At 37.8% G+C, this 14,791-nt stretch overlaps 1 protein-coding gene across 1 annotated transcript; it reads left to right on the top strand.

Moving 5' to 3' along the window:
* Positions 1 to 552: 552 nt before the first annotated feature.
* On the top strand, positions 553 to 14,184 carry LOC136356177 (putative disease resistance protein RGA4). The gene is made up of 6 exons (XM_066309760.1): positions 553 to 856; positions 2,853 to 3,132; positions 8,686 to 11,830; positions 12,529 to 12,715; positions 13,708 to 13,842; positions 14,102 to 14,184. The coding sequence occupies exons 1-6, from the start codon at positions 553 to 555 to the stop codon at positions 14,182 to 14,184; spliced, it is 4,134 nt and encodes a 1,377-aa protein (XP_066165857.1).
* Positions 14,185 to 14,791: the final 607 nt, after the last annotated feature.

Here is a 14,791-nt window from a genome sequence, read left to right as displayed (position 1 = left end):
TCCCTGGTTTGCTTCCCCTTAGGATTTAATCCCTAGCAACCGAACAAGGCCTGAGGGATTAGAATCCATCTTCCGCTTTCAGCGTGCGGTTCTCCAAATTGTTTTATTTGCGTACTGCAGAGCTTCTGAGTCAGCCGTGTCGGGGAGGGATTATTTCAACTCTAAAAGTTCATTCATTACAATGTTTATATCCTCAGTCAAATTGCTGCAGTCGTATGCGTAATGATAACATATGCAAATCTGACGACGCGAAATCTAAAATGCGTGCGGTTTGAAAGGCTTGCTCGAGGTTTATCCTTTTGAATATGGGGAGAGCAAAGTCATCGTCTCTCACTCGGTCCAAAACCATGTCGGACTTCTGAGTTCTGACTTCTGTACTGCTTTTATATGCGGGCTGCGGTGAGTCCCCCCGGCTGTAATTGTACTTTGTTGTCGTTGTTTGTTCTTCTCTTCTCGGCTGCTCCGGTGCTCCCGTTCCCAAATATCATTCGCGTATTTTGCTTATAACCATAGACCATCGGTTAAGAGTTACTAATAACTTCTCATTTGCGGATGGAGGAGATAGAAGGTAATTTGCTGGAGTCCTCGATTGGATGGCTGGCGGATACCATAGTGGAGAACCTGGACAACGACAAGTTTGGCGCGTGGATTAGCCAGGTCGGGCTCGCCGATGACACCGAAAAGCTCCGGTCTGAGGTCGAGAGGGTGGAGGTGGTGGTCGGTGCTGTCAAGGGGAGGGCGATCGCGAACAAACCGCTGGCCCGATCACTCGGTCGTCTAAGGGAGGTGCTGTACGACGCCGACGACGCGGTCGACGAGCTCGAATACTACAGGCTCCAGCATCAGCTCCAAGGAGGTAAAGCGTGTACATAAAAAATACATTGTTCTTCCCTTCTTCGTAACGCAGGACGTCGTACGTACTTTCTCTGTTTCATATTATAAGAATTTTTTATATTACCCATATGCCTAGAATCTTTAACATCCATCTATATGAACTAGCAAGGTGGCCTACGCAATTGCGCGGATAGTATCCATACAAAATTATTTACATATGAGTTTACTTAAAATTTGTTAAATAGCTTCCTTGTATATTAGGACTTTAAAAGACTAACCTTATCATCTCTATTTTTCTAATTTTATAGTTTTTTAAAGTCACACTTGCCGCTACCTCTTGCTCTTTTTCACCCATTTATTTGCTTGTTCGATCTACTACGGCATCTATTCGTCCTCCTTTGAACTTTAAAATAGAACCTTATAAATTTTAGACTTAATCAACTCATTGGCTTTCATTTTTATAATTTTTAGAAGTCCCATCAAACGCCGCCACTCTACTCCACTTATGCCCGTCCGTCTCCTTCTCTCTTTATCGTCATTTGGGTTTTAAAATTCAAATATAATGATCGTCGGTGTTCACTTTTAACTTTGTAGAAGTCCCACCAAACCGTCAGCAGCTTAGCCATTATACTCCTATATGGCCCGCCCGATGTCTTCCCTTTTAATTGTCATTGTGATTTTAAAATTCGAACATGATTCTCATTATGGTTTATTTTTTTACTTTCCTGCTAACCATCGTGTTTGTGCTGCTTAACAGGTTACCCGTCATTGGGATTCTATTTGTGGTTTTGTTTATTGTTTTTACCCTTGTTGTCTTCCCTCTTTAATATCATTGAGGTTTATTTTTTTACTTTCTAGAAATCCAGCCAACCACCGTGATCGTACTACTTAACGGCCTATCCGTCGTCCCTCCTTTTGATCGCCATTGGGATTCTATTTGGGTTTTGTTTATAGTTTTTAGATGTCCCATCAACTGCTGTCACTTAATTCCTTTACGACTTTGTTGCTTCTTCCCTCTTTATTGTTATTCGTCATTGTTGCGTTTTATAGATGGATGGTGTTTATTGAAAATTTCATATTTTTTATTCCGATATTATATTATTTATAAATTATATTTATACTTGAACTCCTATAATTATTTTTATATTTTCAGAATTTAATTTGATTTTTATTTCAAATTTTAATTAAACTTATGTTATTTTTATTTTATATTTTATTCTGAATTCTAATTAATATTGTATTAGGTTCTTATATGGACTCTTCATTTAATATTGCTTATTTTTAGTTTCGAATTTCAATTATTTTTAATTTGTATTCCTACTTAAACTCTTATGTCCTTTATTTTTCTAATTTTGGGTTTTATTTTATTTTTATTCTAAATTTTAATTAATATCGTATTGGATTCTTATATGTAATCTTCTTTCAATATTACTTATTGTTTATTCCGAATTTTAGTTATTTTTAAAATGTATTCCTACTTGCACGCCTAATGTTACGTTCCTGGTCCATTTGCTCATGCATAATGATATTCTTACATTGTTTTATTCCAACTGTATTGGTTATTTGATTTTTTTTTATTTCTACCTTGAGTTAACGTGTCCTACACTGGTTAGATTTGTACTCTGTATTTGATTACAGGATCTCCATGCAAATATGTCCGACTCCTAATCCTAATCATAAAGGTTTAATTAACTTGCCATCACTCTATATAGAATATAGGTCGGTCCCAATTTTCTGTAGTCGTTTTCTAGTTGGACTCCAATATTTTTCATGTGTTAATCTGCACCATTGAAAAATCTAAACAGCTATAATCTAACGATCAAAATAGTTTCTCTTTTTCTTCGATTAATGTGGAAATTTCTAGCCCCCACAGCGAACGTGGTGTCTTCTTTTAGAGCTATTTTAATAATATAATAGATAGAATAGATAGATGTGGACAATGCTAGAAAGTCTTGTAACCTGAAAAGAGGTAGTACACTTGATTCCAATTTCCGTTGCACGTTTTAATCTTGGTTCAGATTCATGCGCGGATGAACATGGAGTAGAGCAAGCAGCGAGACCGAGTTGCAACGCTGGCATAGCGAGTAGCAGTGGTGGCAAAAAACGATCCAAGGCTTGGGAGGACTTCGATATCACGGAAAAGGAAAACGGAAAGGCGGTGAAGGCCAGATGTATCCACTGTCACACGGTGGTCAAGTGCGGTTCCGACAAAGGGACGTCAGTTTTACACAACCATCTGAAGAGTGACAATTGTAAGAAGAAACGTGAAGCAATTGGTCCGCCACCAGACCCTTCCAGGTATACTACCAATCTGTGAATGATAGCTAAAAAGAGACACCATACTGCCTTTAGATTTCTAGAAATTCCCATATCTATCTATCTATCTATATATATAAAAAAAGACAACACGATAGCTATGAAGGCTAGAAATTCCCATGTTGGCTATGAAAAAGAAAAGAATAGTACAAATAGAAATACAATCTAAAAAACAATTGAAATTCGAAATTAAAAATAAGTAATATTGGAAGAAGAATCCATATAAGAATCCATAAATTAAATTTCAGAAAAAATTCTGAAATTAGAAAAAGAAAGAAGAAAGTTCAAGTAGGAATAAATTTTGAAATAACTAAAATTCAAAATAAAAAATAAAAAAAAATCCTAAATCAGAAAAATAAAAAAGCGAGTTTTTGTACGAATACAATTTATAAATGACTAAGATTTTGTTCAAGTAGGAATACAGTATTAAAAATAATAATTAAAATTCGGAATTAAACATAAGCAATATTGGAATAAGAGTCCTTATAATAATGCATTAATACTTTATTAATTAAAATTCGGAATAAAAATTAGAAAATTATGAAAAGAAAAATAAAAAAGAGAGTTTTAGTAGGAATATAATTTTGAAATAACTAAAATTCGAAATAGAAAATAGTGAAAAAAAACAATCAATCTAGAACCCAACACGAGTTTAATTAAAATTTAAAATAAAAAATAAAATAAATTCTTATATTAGGAAAAGAAATGAGAGTTTAAGAGGAATACAATTTTTAAATAACTAAAATTTAGTCAATGTAAGAATACAATCTAATAAATAACTGAATTAAGAATTAAAAATAAGCAATACTGAAAAAAGAGTCCATATAAGAACATAATATGTGATTAATTAAAATCCAAAATATTTTTTCTGGGATTTGAAAAGGAAAAAAAAAAGAGTTTGAGTAGGAATACAATTTTGAAATGACTAAAATTCGAAATAAAAGAATATTATTGAAATAATAATCGAACACAACACGAGTTTAATTAAAATTCAAAATAAACAATAAAATAAATTCCTAAATTAGAAAAAAAATTAAGTAGAAATACAATTTATAAATAACTTAAATTTGGAATAGAAATAACGAAAGTTGAAAAAAAACAGTCCTTCTAAAGCCCAACTCGGGATTGAATTTGTTAGGGTTACAGATAAGGCATACCTCATGTCCTACGACTTACGAGATATATCGATTAGGTATACCTTCGCGTATATGGATTGTTCCTGTAAATGTCACATGGAAACTACTTCAAATTATAGAAAATATCTCTACGGGTCAAGTGATTTCCAAAATCCTACTCGGAAAGGATAGAGTTTCTGTTATACTGTACCAGGTCCGATATCCTCAAGCTTTTCTTGGGGGGCAAGATGATCCACGGTATAAAAGGGACCCCTGGGAGGGGTTCAGGGAATCGTATCTCATCTTCAACACACCTCCCGAAGTTTATGAAGCCGGAGTACACGGAGCCAACTCAGTGGGAGATCTCGTCGAATCTCTCGACTACGATCTCGTCGGTACCATCTGTTTCGACTACTCTCTTTGTAATGTGTTCTCATCATCATCAATTCCATATAAACTGGACTAGGGCTATTACCTGATAAGGGCCCTGAACCAGTATAATCTTTGTCTTTTGTCTGCTTGATGTCGTACTACATAGACCCTCGTTCCAATGTACCCCAATACTCTACTTATCCGGTCTACGAGTATCACTCGTCGACAGATTTAAATTTAGAATTAAAACAAAATTAAATTCAAAATTAGACTAGAAAAAATGCCCATGCGTTGGAACGGGTAAACAAAAATTATATCCAAGATAAAAATATTATCTGATTAGGGTTTAGTTTTTCATGATATGAGCCCTTTAAGAAAATATATTCTGAAATAAAGAAAGAAAGTTCTAAAAAAAGAAAAGAAAAATCGAAAGGAAAAAAAAGGCCTTGTCGGACCCCCGCCGGCTTGCTAGGGTATTCACGCACATAGCCCATGAAGCGCGCGCGGCCCAGCAATGCTGCGGTCCAAGGGATTTTGGACTATTTGCCACTTTCCCGGATGGCGTGTTCTCAAATGCCACTCTTCCAAAGAACTTTGCTTTTTTTACCATTGGAGAGAGATGATTTCTTTCTCATTGGCCATTTTTGAGCTGGTGAGGCGCTACGTCACCAGATATGAGGGCAAAATGACCATTTTGCCTTTCTTCTTCCTCCAGCTTGGGGTCTCTCTCCTTCAACCTTCTTCCTGCGCATGAGCTGGTGATGCCATCACCACCAATGCCAAACCATCAAGCCAAGGCCAGGACGACGTGAAGAGGACCTCGAGCGTCCCGCTGCCGAATGGCTATGGAGGAGACGAACGGCCCCTGGCTCTTCTACCACCCAATGTGCACCCTCACCTCCTGCATCGGGCAGCGAACAATGAGGCAGGGGAAGCCCTAAGGCTGGGTCTGACGCAGCCGTCGACGTCGGGGGAGAGTGGAGAAGATCCGAGAGGAGGACGACGCTCTGTGCTCAGAGGACAACGATGACATCGATGATGGAGTGAGGCACCAGCAATGGCATCACATTGCCGGACAGCCATGCCCGCTGATCCTTGATGACGTTGGCAGTAGGAATAGAGGAGGGGCTGGGGATGTAGGGAGTCGAGTGAGGGAGGGAGGAGCACAAGGCGGGGAGCTCGCCGGAGCCTAAGCAGCTCACTGGCAAGGAAAAGGAAAGATGTAAAAGGGACTGAGGAAGGGGAGGAGAAATGAATTAAGAAGAAGGACAAGATAGTCATTTTGCCCTTAGATCAGGTGACGTGGCGTCTGCCAGGCTCAAAAATGGCACACGAGCAGGAGCCCACCGCTACTCCTCGCAAATAAATATGCATATCTATTTCTAATGTGATGCTAATTTTATTTCATATCATATTTTAGGGTCTCAAATATCACAAATATAAATATGCAACGCTAATTTAAATATACATATGTAGAAATGAAAACAACACAATTTAGTTTTTTTATTTTACACCATTATATTAGATTTATTATTTAAAAATAAAAAAATTATCGTATATACGGATACATGAGAAACATATAGCTATTAACCAGAAAAAGTACTCCATACGTACATATGATTTAAAGAACAATGATGATTACGTATCATTTGCCGGAACAATAGAAAACATACTTATAATAAAGCCAAAAAGATTGGGAGTCCTAAAAATAGAATTTTGTTCAATTTAAAGATAAAATATAATAATCTTGAAATTTACACAAATATAATATAAAATGTCCAATCAATGCTTTTTAAGTGTTCTATCTTTTAAATTATTTTAAAATTATATATCCAATTTGTGATCCCGTTGTATTCCTTTAAATCAATAAATTGATAATGTCTATAGCCCTAAATACATCAAAACATATGGAACCGACAAGTAATAATTAAGGATTTTTAAAATCTCTACAACAATAAGGAGGGCAGGCAGCAGGCGGGCTGTAGATGAGTATAGTGGCGAAGCCACTAACGATTTGATGAGACTTATAAAAAGTAAAAAAGGAATACAAACAATAATTATATTCTAATTTTAAAATCCAAATGACAATAAAGAGAGGTGGTAGTGGACGGCCGTAGAGTAGTAAATTGGTGATGTTTAAAGATACTTCTAAAAATTATGAAAACGAAACCCAACAAGACAATAAACTCTAAAAACTATAAGGCCTAATTTATAAAGTTCTAAAGAGGATGAATAGAAACAGAGGTAGATCGAGTAAGCAAAAAAAAAGTGTCAAAAGAGTAAGGGGTAGCGACTAGCATGGCTTTTAAAGAAAATATAAAATTATTAGAATCAAGGGAATAAAATTTTAAATAAAATTATATGTAAAAATATATGATTTTAAATTGATGCTAGCCGCGCAATTGCGCGGGCTGCCCAACTAGTTTTGTTCAATTTAAAGATAAAATATAATAATCTTGAAATTTACACAAATATAATATAAAATGTCCAATCAATGCTTTTTAAGTGTTCTATCTTTTAAATTATTTTAAAATTATATATCCAATTTGTGATCCCGTTGTATTCCTTTAAATCAATAAATTGATAATGTCTATAGCCCAAAATACATCAAAACATATGGAACCGACAAGTAATAATTAACGCTATGATAATAATTTCACATCATATCTTAGGTGTAAAAAAACTTGATGAATATACAATGCTAATTTAAATGTACATACGTATTCTCCAAATTACTAAAGGTGTCTCATGTCGTTAGAAAGAATAGGTGTTGAAAAGAAACCAGACACTGAACTAACGTGCATTACACTATAGATATCTGTCAAAAATATAATACGGTACTTTGGAGATTATCGTGCTAGTATTTTAAAAAATTACTTTGTCTCAGTTACATATAAATTATTCTATTGTTTTAGAATAAAATTTAACTCCTCCGATTTATGTGACAGAGGAAGTATAAGTAATATAAATCATCTTTGGCTAGATGAAGTAGTATCATTAGCTATTGCCCACATTGATATAGATGTTAATGAATCTAGACACCTATGTGTCTAGATTGATAGGTGTCTAGATTCATTAACATTTATATAAATGTGGGCAATGCTAGAAAGTCTTATAATATAAAATGGATGAAGTATATTTTTAATAGAAAATATATTTTAGAAATATATAATAAAATTAAAATGCTACTTAAAGTAATCTATGGCATACAAAATAAAAAATGTTATATAAGTTCGGAAACTCGAAAAATTTTAAAAATAGAATCACACATAATACAAATAGCTACGAACCAACTCCATTATTGTGACACGTTTGTTTCTAAGAAATTTAAGGATATACAGTTTCTAGTAGTAATACGACCAAACCAGTTATTAACAAATACACGTTTAAAATAGATTAAATAAATATTTCAAAAATATCATCCACACATAAATATTCGTAATAAAAATTCTAACAACATTAAACAACATGTCCGTGCGTATACACAGGCTACATTCCTAGTAACTATAATAAGTCCATTTGCCCTTTGGTATGGATTAATAGTCAACTAATGCATTAAAGATTTTACTATGACCACTACTAATAAAAAAAGGGTGCGATAAGAGTAATTTGAGGATGATGTAACCCGCTTTAAAAATTTTATTTCTATATAAGGAACATCTTTTTAAGTTATCGCATATGTAGATGCGTTTTAGCGCGTCAGCCATTATGATGTAGATCATGGTAATAAAAGTCAAATATAAAAACGGAGAATTGAAGCTCTGTAATCTTCAATAGAATGTTTACGTAGCCACATAAGGCACGTACTTCCTCCGTTCCACAATATAAGTCATTCTAGCATTTACTATATTCATATTGATGTTAATGAATCTAGATCTAGATTCATTAACATCAATATGAATGTGGGAAATGGTAAAATGACTTACATTATGAAACGGAGGGAGTAGCTCTTAATTCCGCTGAGTTAACCGTCTGCGTTTATCTGCTTAAGATCGTGTTATATCGCTGACTTTGCTAATTGCCGAACCACGATCACATTCTTTTGCAGTGCCGGTGAGGGTGCACCAAATGCACCTGGTAATTCAGTTGGCAGAAAAAGGATGAGGATGGATGGCACTTCAACACTCCACGAGGCAGTTAGCACGCATCCTTGGAACAGGGGTGAACTCTCCAACATGATCCAACATATGACTCATCAGTTACAAGAGGCTGTAAATGGGGTTATGAGGCTATGTGGGTATGCAAGTTTAAATCAGAGGTGTGAGAGTACACCCCTGGCCCCAAATGCAATAACATCATCTTATCCTCTTGAGCCCAAAATGTATGGGAGAGATGCAGAGATGGAATCCATCAAAAATCTAATCATGGGAAATAAATCCAATGACATAACCGTCCTACCAATTGTAGGCATAGGAGGGATAGGGAAAACCACTCTGTCCCAACATGTTTATAATGATCCGGAAATCGGAAATCAGTTTGAGATCAAGATATGGGTCCATGTATCTGATAAATTTGATGTGGTTAGGATCACAAGGGAGATTTTAGGGTGTGTCTCCAACCGAAGTTACCAAGGAATAAGCAACTTTAACATGCTTCAGCAGGATCTTGAGAAACACATGAAATCTAAGAAGTTTCTGATTGTTTTGGATGATGTCTGGGATGTCACTACAGAAGACTGTTGGAACAAACTACTGGGTCCTTTAAGACCTAATCATGTGAATGCATCAGAAGTGACAGGTAATATGATCATTGTGACAACTCGAATACTGACTGTCGCTCAAAGGTGTGGAACGGCAGGATCAATAAATTTAGAAGCTCTGGAAGATGGTGATATATGGTCACTATTTAAAGCATATGCATTTAGTACTGATCAACATGGTAGTAATCAAAATTTAGAGAATCTTGGGAGGAAAACAATTAAGGAGCTAAAAGGCAACCCCTTGGCAGCAAAAACTGTGGGCTCCCTACTACGAAGAAATCTTACTGAAGACCATTGGATCAACATTATAGAGAACAAAGAATGGCAATCCCTGAAACATACTGATGGCATCATGCATGTGCTGAAGTTCAGTTATGATTATCTACCTAACCAGCTACAGCAATCTTTCTCTTATTGTTCTCTTTTCCCCAAGGGTTACTCTTTCAGTAAAGCACAACTGATAAAAATATGGATTGCTCAAGGATTTGTGGAAAAATCCAGTGAGAAGTTCGAGCACAAAGGATGGGAATATCTAACTGAGTTGGTGAACTCGGGTTTCTTTCAGCAAGCTGAAAGTTGGTGGTCTTCATCAGTAGTTTTTGTTATGCATGATCTTATGCATGATTTAGCACGACTGGTTTCACAAACAGAATGTGCAACTATAGATGGATCAGAGTGCAGAGAGTTAGCACCGAGTATACGTCATTTGTCGATAGTAACTAATTCTGCATACTGCAAGTATCAAAATGGAAAATTATCTCGTAATGAGGAATTTGAGAAAAGTTTGATGAAAGTTATGTCAAGGAGTAAGTTGAGGACATTGGTACTAATTGGGCAATATAACCATCATTTTTTTAAATCCTTCCAAGATGCTTTCAGGGAGGCTCAGCATTTGCGACTGCTGCATATCACTGCAGCTTATGCTGATCTTGATTCCTTCCTTTCCAGTTTGGCGAACACTACCCATCTCAGGTATCTAAGATTTAAGAACAAAGAGTCCCATGGAGCTTTTCATCTTCTCTTAGAAAGAGTGACCCACGAAGCTTTGCCCCATGCTCTGAGCAAGTGCTACCATCTTCAAGTACTAGATATTGGTTCATATGGAAGTCCCCTTATACCTGATGACATAAATAATCTTGTCAGCCTGCGGCATCTTGCCCAAAAGGGAGTGTGTTCTTCCATTGCTAGCATAGGAGAAATGGCCTCACTTCAGAAGCTAACAAATTTCAAGGTTGAGAATTCTATTGGCTTTGAGATAACACAACTTCAATGCATGAGCGAGCCCGTAGAACCGGGTGTGTCTCGACTTGAAAACGTTACAACTCAGCAAGAGGCCAGTGGAGCAAGCCTGAAAAGCAACCATTGCTTGGAGGGACTACATTTGTTCTGGAAGGGTGTACGGAATGGATATGACAGTGACGGGAATAGATACGACAGTGGTGGGAGCTCTGAAAATGAATGCGATGGTAACATGATATCCGAACCTTCTATGCACTCAGAAACAGAAGGGGAGAGATTGCAAATGAGTGATAGCAATGGTGCCCCTAGTTTAGATCATATTCTAGACATAGCAAGTGAGGAGCTTGAAGGTCTTGAACCCCATCACAACCTCAAGTATCTACGGATATCTTGGTACAATGGAACTAAAGCCCCAACTTGGCTTTCCACTTCACTTACCTATCTGCAAACACTTCGTCTAGAAAATTGTGCAGAATGGCATACACTTTCTTTAGAAGGGCTATCATTGCTTAGAAAGCTTGTGTTGATCGAGATGAAGAATGCATCGGTGCTCTCAATCCGTTCACCGCAGGATATTATTTTAATTGGAATGCAAAACTTGCATACGTGCTCTTGCACTTCCATGGTGGACTTCAACTCCAGTTTAAGGATCCTGAAGATTAAAAGGTGCCCGGTTCTGAAGGTCTTTCCGTTGTTTGAGAACTGCCGTAACTTGGGGTGCTCATGGTTGCCCCACCTCAGCAACCTCACCATCGATGATTGTCCTGATTTCACTGTGCCTCATCCTTTTCCCCCTTCAACTACTGTTTCAGAGTTCTTCATCAATGGAATTTCAACACTTCCAACGATGAGGTCAAACGAAGGAATATTTTATATTAGGAGTAACTCATTTTCTGATAAGCTGACAGCGATGGATAAAACAGTGTTGCCCTACCACAACCTTAGTAGGTTTGTAACTACTTTGCATATATCACAATGCCGAAATCTGAGATATATTTCGTTGGAAGGACTCAGGCAACTGATCCATTTGAAGAGGCTGAAGATAGACGAGTGTCAAAATCTTTTCTCTTCAGATGTTCCGCAAGAGCCTACTTCTACCCGTGAAGACATGGTAGCTGGAATTGGAAATCGCAATGACCGCCCATCTCTTGAACTTGTCAGTATTACAGAATGTGGAATAACGGGGAAGTGGCTATCTCAGATACTGCAACATGTGCAGGGCGTACAGGAATTGACATTAAGAAATTGCCTGGCGGTAACGAGACTATCGATGGGAGAGGAGGAAAAGTGTCAACTAGAGCTTTTGTTAGATCTTGAGGCTTCCTCGTCAAGACATCCAAGTGACGCTTCGATAAGCTCAGCTGAAGACGGACTCCTGCGAATTCCGTTAAATCTCGTCTCCTCTCTGAAGAAGATTCATTGCAGTTGTTCAGACAAATCTCGCAATTTCAGCTTGTCTTCTGTGCATAACGGCAAAAATGATGACCAGGCGAGCGTACATGATTATTCCCTACAAACGGCGCTACCCTGTTTTATAGGGAAGCCCGTCCGCCTCAAAAAATTACTAGTGCAGAACAACGCAAGTTTGGAATGTCTGCAGTTGCAATGCTGCACGGCACTTGAAGAGTTGGAGATTCGAGAATGTTCACAGCTCACCAAAATAGAGGTCTCGCAATCCCTCTGCAATCTCAGGTTTTTGAAAGTATACAAATGCCCCAGCTTGTCCCCATCTTTTCTTTGGTTTCCAGGGCGGGTTGATGAGTTATTCCCTCGATTGGAAAGACTAGAGATCGATGATCCCAGAATCCTTTCTACATCGTTCTTCAAGTACCTTGGCTCCCTCAAACGCCTAGAGCTTGAAAAACACAGACGCGGAGAGGAGAGACTATTGGATGAGCAAGAGAAAGCGCTTCAGCACCTCTCGTCCCTGCAAGAGCTCAAATTTGCGTGCAGCGAATTCATAGATTTTCCTGCCGGATTACACCGCCTTCCCTCACTCAAGAGGTTGGAGATTTGGCATTGTACTCGCATCACAAGGTTGCCAGAAGAGGGCCTCCCACCATCTCTGGAAGAACTCGATATCAATTTATGCAGCAAAGAGCTAACTTACCAATGCAGAATGCTACCAAGCAATCTGAACGTACAAATTAAGCAATACACAAGGGTCCGGCGGTGATGTACGAGATTGCCATATCATGTAGAAACTAGAGTAGACGTGTCTACTTAATTTTTCTATCATTTTTGTCTATTTTTCCGCTCCCACAATACTCCATGTGGTTTTTTACATCATGGTTCTCGGCTTCTAGCAACATTGTGATAACACTACCCTCATCTCATTCTCTATTGTCAGATCAGATTTTATTTTATCTGACAGACGGTTTATTGTGATAGACACTACTAGACGTCGAGACTATTTAATGGAAAAAAAGTGTGGCAAGCTGTTCAATGAACAATATGTGATTTGATTACTGGAGAGCTAACAGGAGCCAAGAACAAAGCATGTTGCTATTACTATTGCCATTACCACCTCACCGTTGTACACTTCATCAGCACATCATCACTATTGTTAGCCAAGAAAGCATCAATGACATCAGCATTTTCACCGTTCAACAATTTGCAGCCCGTCGATTCTTGTTGGAGTTGTTGCAGATCGATAAATCTTCCACTGTGTCTCGACATCCATCTCATCAATATGCAGCTCGATCTCACCACCAAGTGGCGGACCTAGGTATTTTGTCGTGGGTGTGCCCACACAATCCTCAAGAGCCGAATCAGAGTCACTCATACACACAAGTACACAAATAGGGTAAAAGATCTTAGTTTACCCCCAAGTATGGAATAGATAGTGTAGGTCATGTCTTACATAAGACAAACAATGAAAAGAAATTATGTTTATAAGATGGTTTTTGTAGCTTAGAAATTGCTTGCACGCATCATCATTCATTCATGTCTAATCTTAAAGAAAATTTCTCTCAATGACGTTACTAATCTTTATGCACTTGATCATCTTCATTTTTATCTTCCTACAAGGAAAACGAACGCTCATTTGATCGATTCAATTTAATCTAAATCACAAACCTAGGTCCTCTTTGAACTTATTGTTTTCACATTTCATGAATATGAATCATCCAGAGAAAGTAAATTCGCATGCGCCGTGCCACGCCGCCAAATGGCCAACAGGAAAGTACGAGACTGGAGATGAGAAACAGAGAAAACTAGTGAAGTACCCTACAAGCGCACGTGCATGCCCGATGGATTTGTGTGCTGGTGAGTCAGACTATGCCGCTAGGCCTTGGGCTTTTTTTTCTGCATTTATATGTGGAATAAATTCATTTGAGGTCCCTTAACTTTACACCAAATCCGATTTTCGTCCTTCATGATGAGGACACAACTAGCTCGGATATAACCTTGACTATCTTATGTATTACTCAACCAAATGTGCATATGTTCTATATTGGATTTACTTGTTATATATTTGAACAAACATTGCTACACAATGAGTTTCGTGTGTTTTTTTTGTTTACAGAGATACTTGCTTTGGTGAAGGAAAAGAGACCGAGCGTAACGAATGCATGGATGATCAAAGAAGTTGATTGGGGACCAAACTAAGACCTTCTCCAAGTCTACTTCCATCTCACCATGTCACTTTTGGTCTATAGAAGACAAGAGATAAAGTTTTACACGTTTTGCATTCGGATTCGGGCCTCCTGATAGCATCAACTTCAAATGGACCTAACCGCTGATCTAGAAGGATTTTCGGTGCCTATGAGTACTTGTTAGAAAGCTTATGGAGTCTACTTTCATATGGTTTTGGTCCCGTGTTAAAATTCCTACCGAGCTGCCGGGAATCTGCAAAATAAGCCACGTATTTCATCCAGTCCGAATCTGATTTGGGTTTTGGGCCTTGTAATTGTGTCATGGACTTAGCCCAAGGGGGTGTGCGCCCTAGGGCAACCCTAGGACATCCCTAATTATATTTGTTCAGTAGTCGTCATCGTTTTAAGTCGGTTTTTGCTTAGATTAATCTGTCAAGAATAGTATCGCCGCTAGATCGGTTTGTGGAACCCCAAATTCGAGTGCTTAATCATTCATATGCAATTGTGTTGCAATCTATCTCGTTCTTGCTTGTGTTCTTCGATTCGCATGTAGGGATTAGCCTTCTCGGCGAGATTAACCGGGTTTCGGCACGGTTGATAACCAGATGAGACGTGGTGCT

This window comes from Oryza sativa, chromosome 4, assembly GCF_034140825.1.
Source record: "Oryza sativa Japonica Group chromosome 4, ASM3414082v1".
Classification (NCBI taxonomy): domain Eukaryota; kingdom Viridiplantae; phylum Streptophyta; class Magnoliopsida; order Poales; family Poaceae; genus Oryza; species Oryza sativa.
Note: the sequence above shows the minus strand (reverse complement) of the source record. Positions and strands in the feature narration are given on the sequence as shown.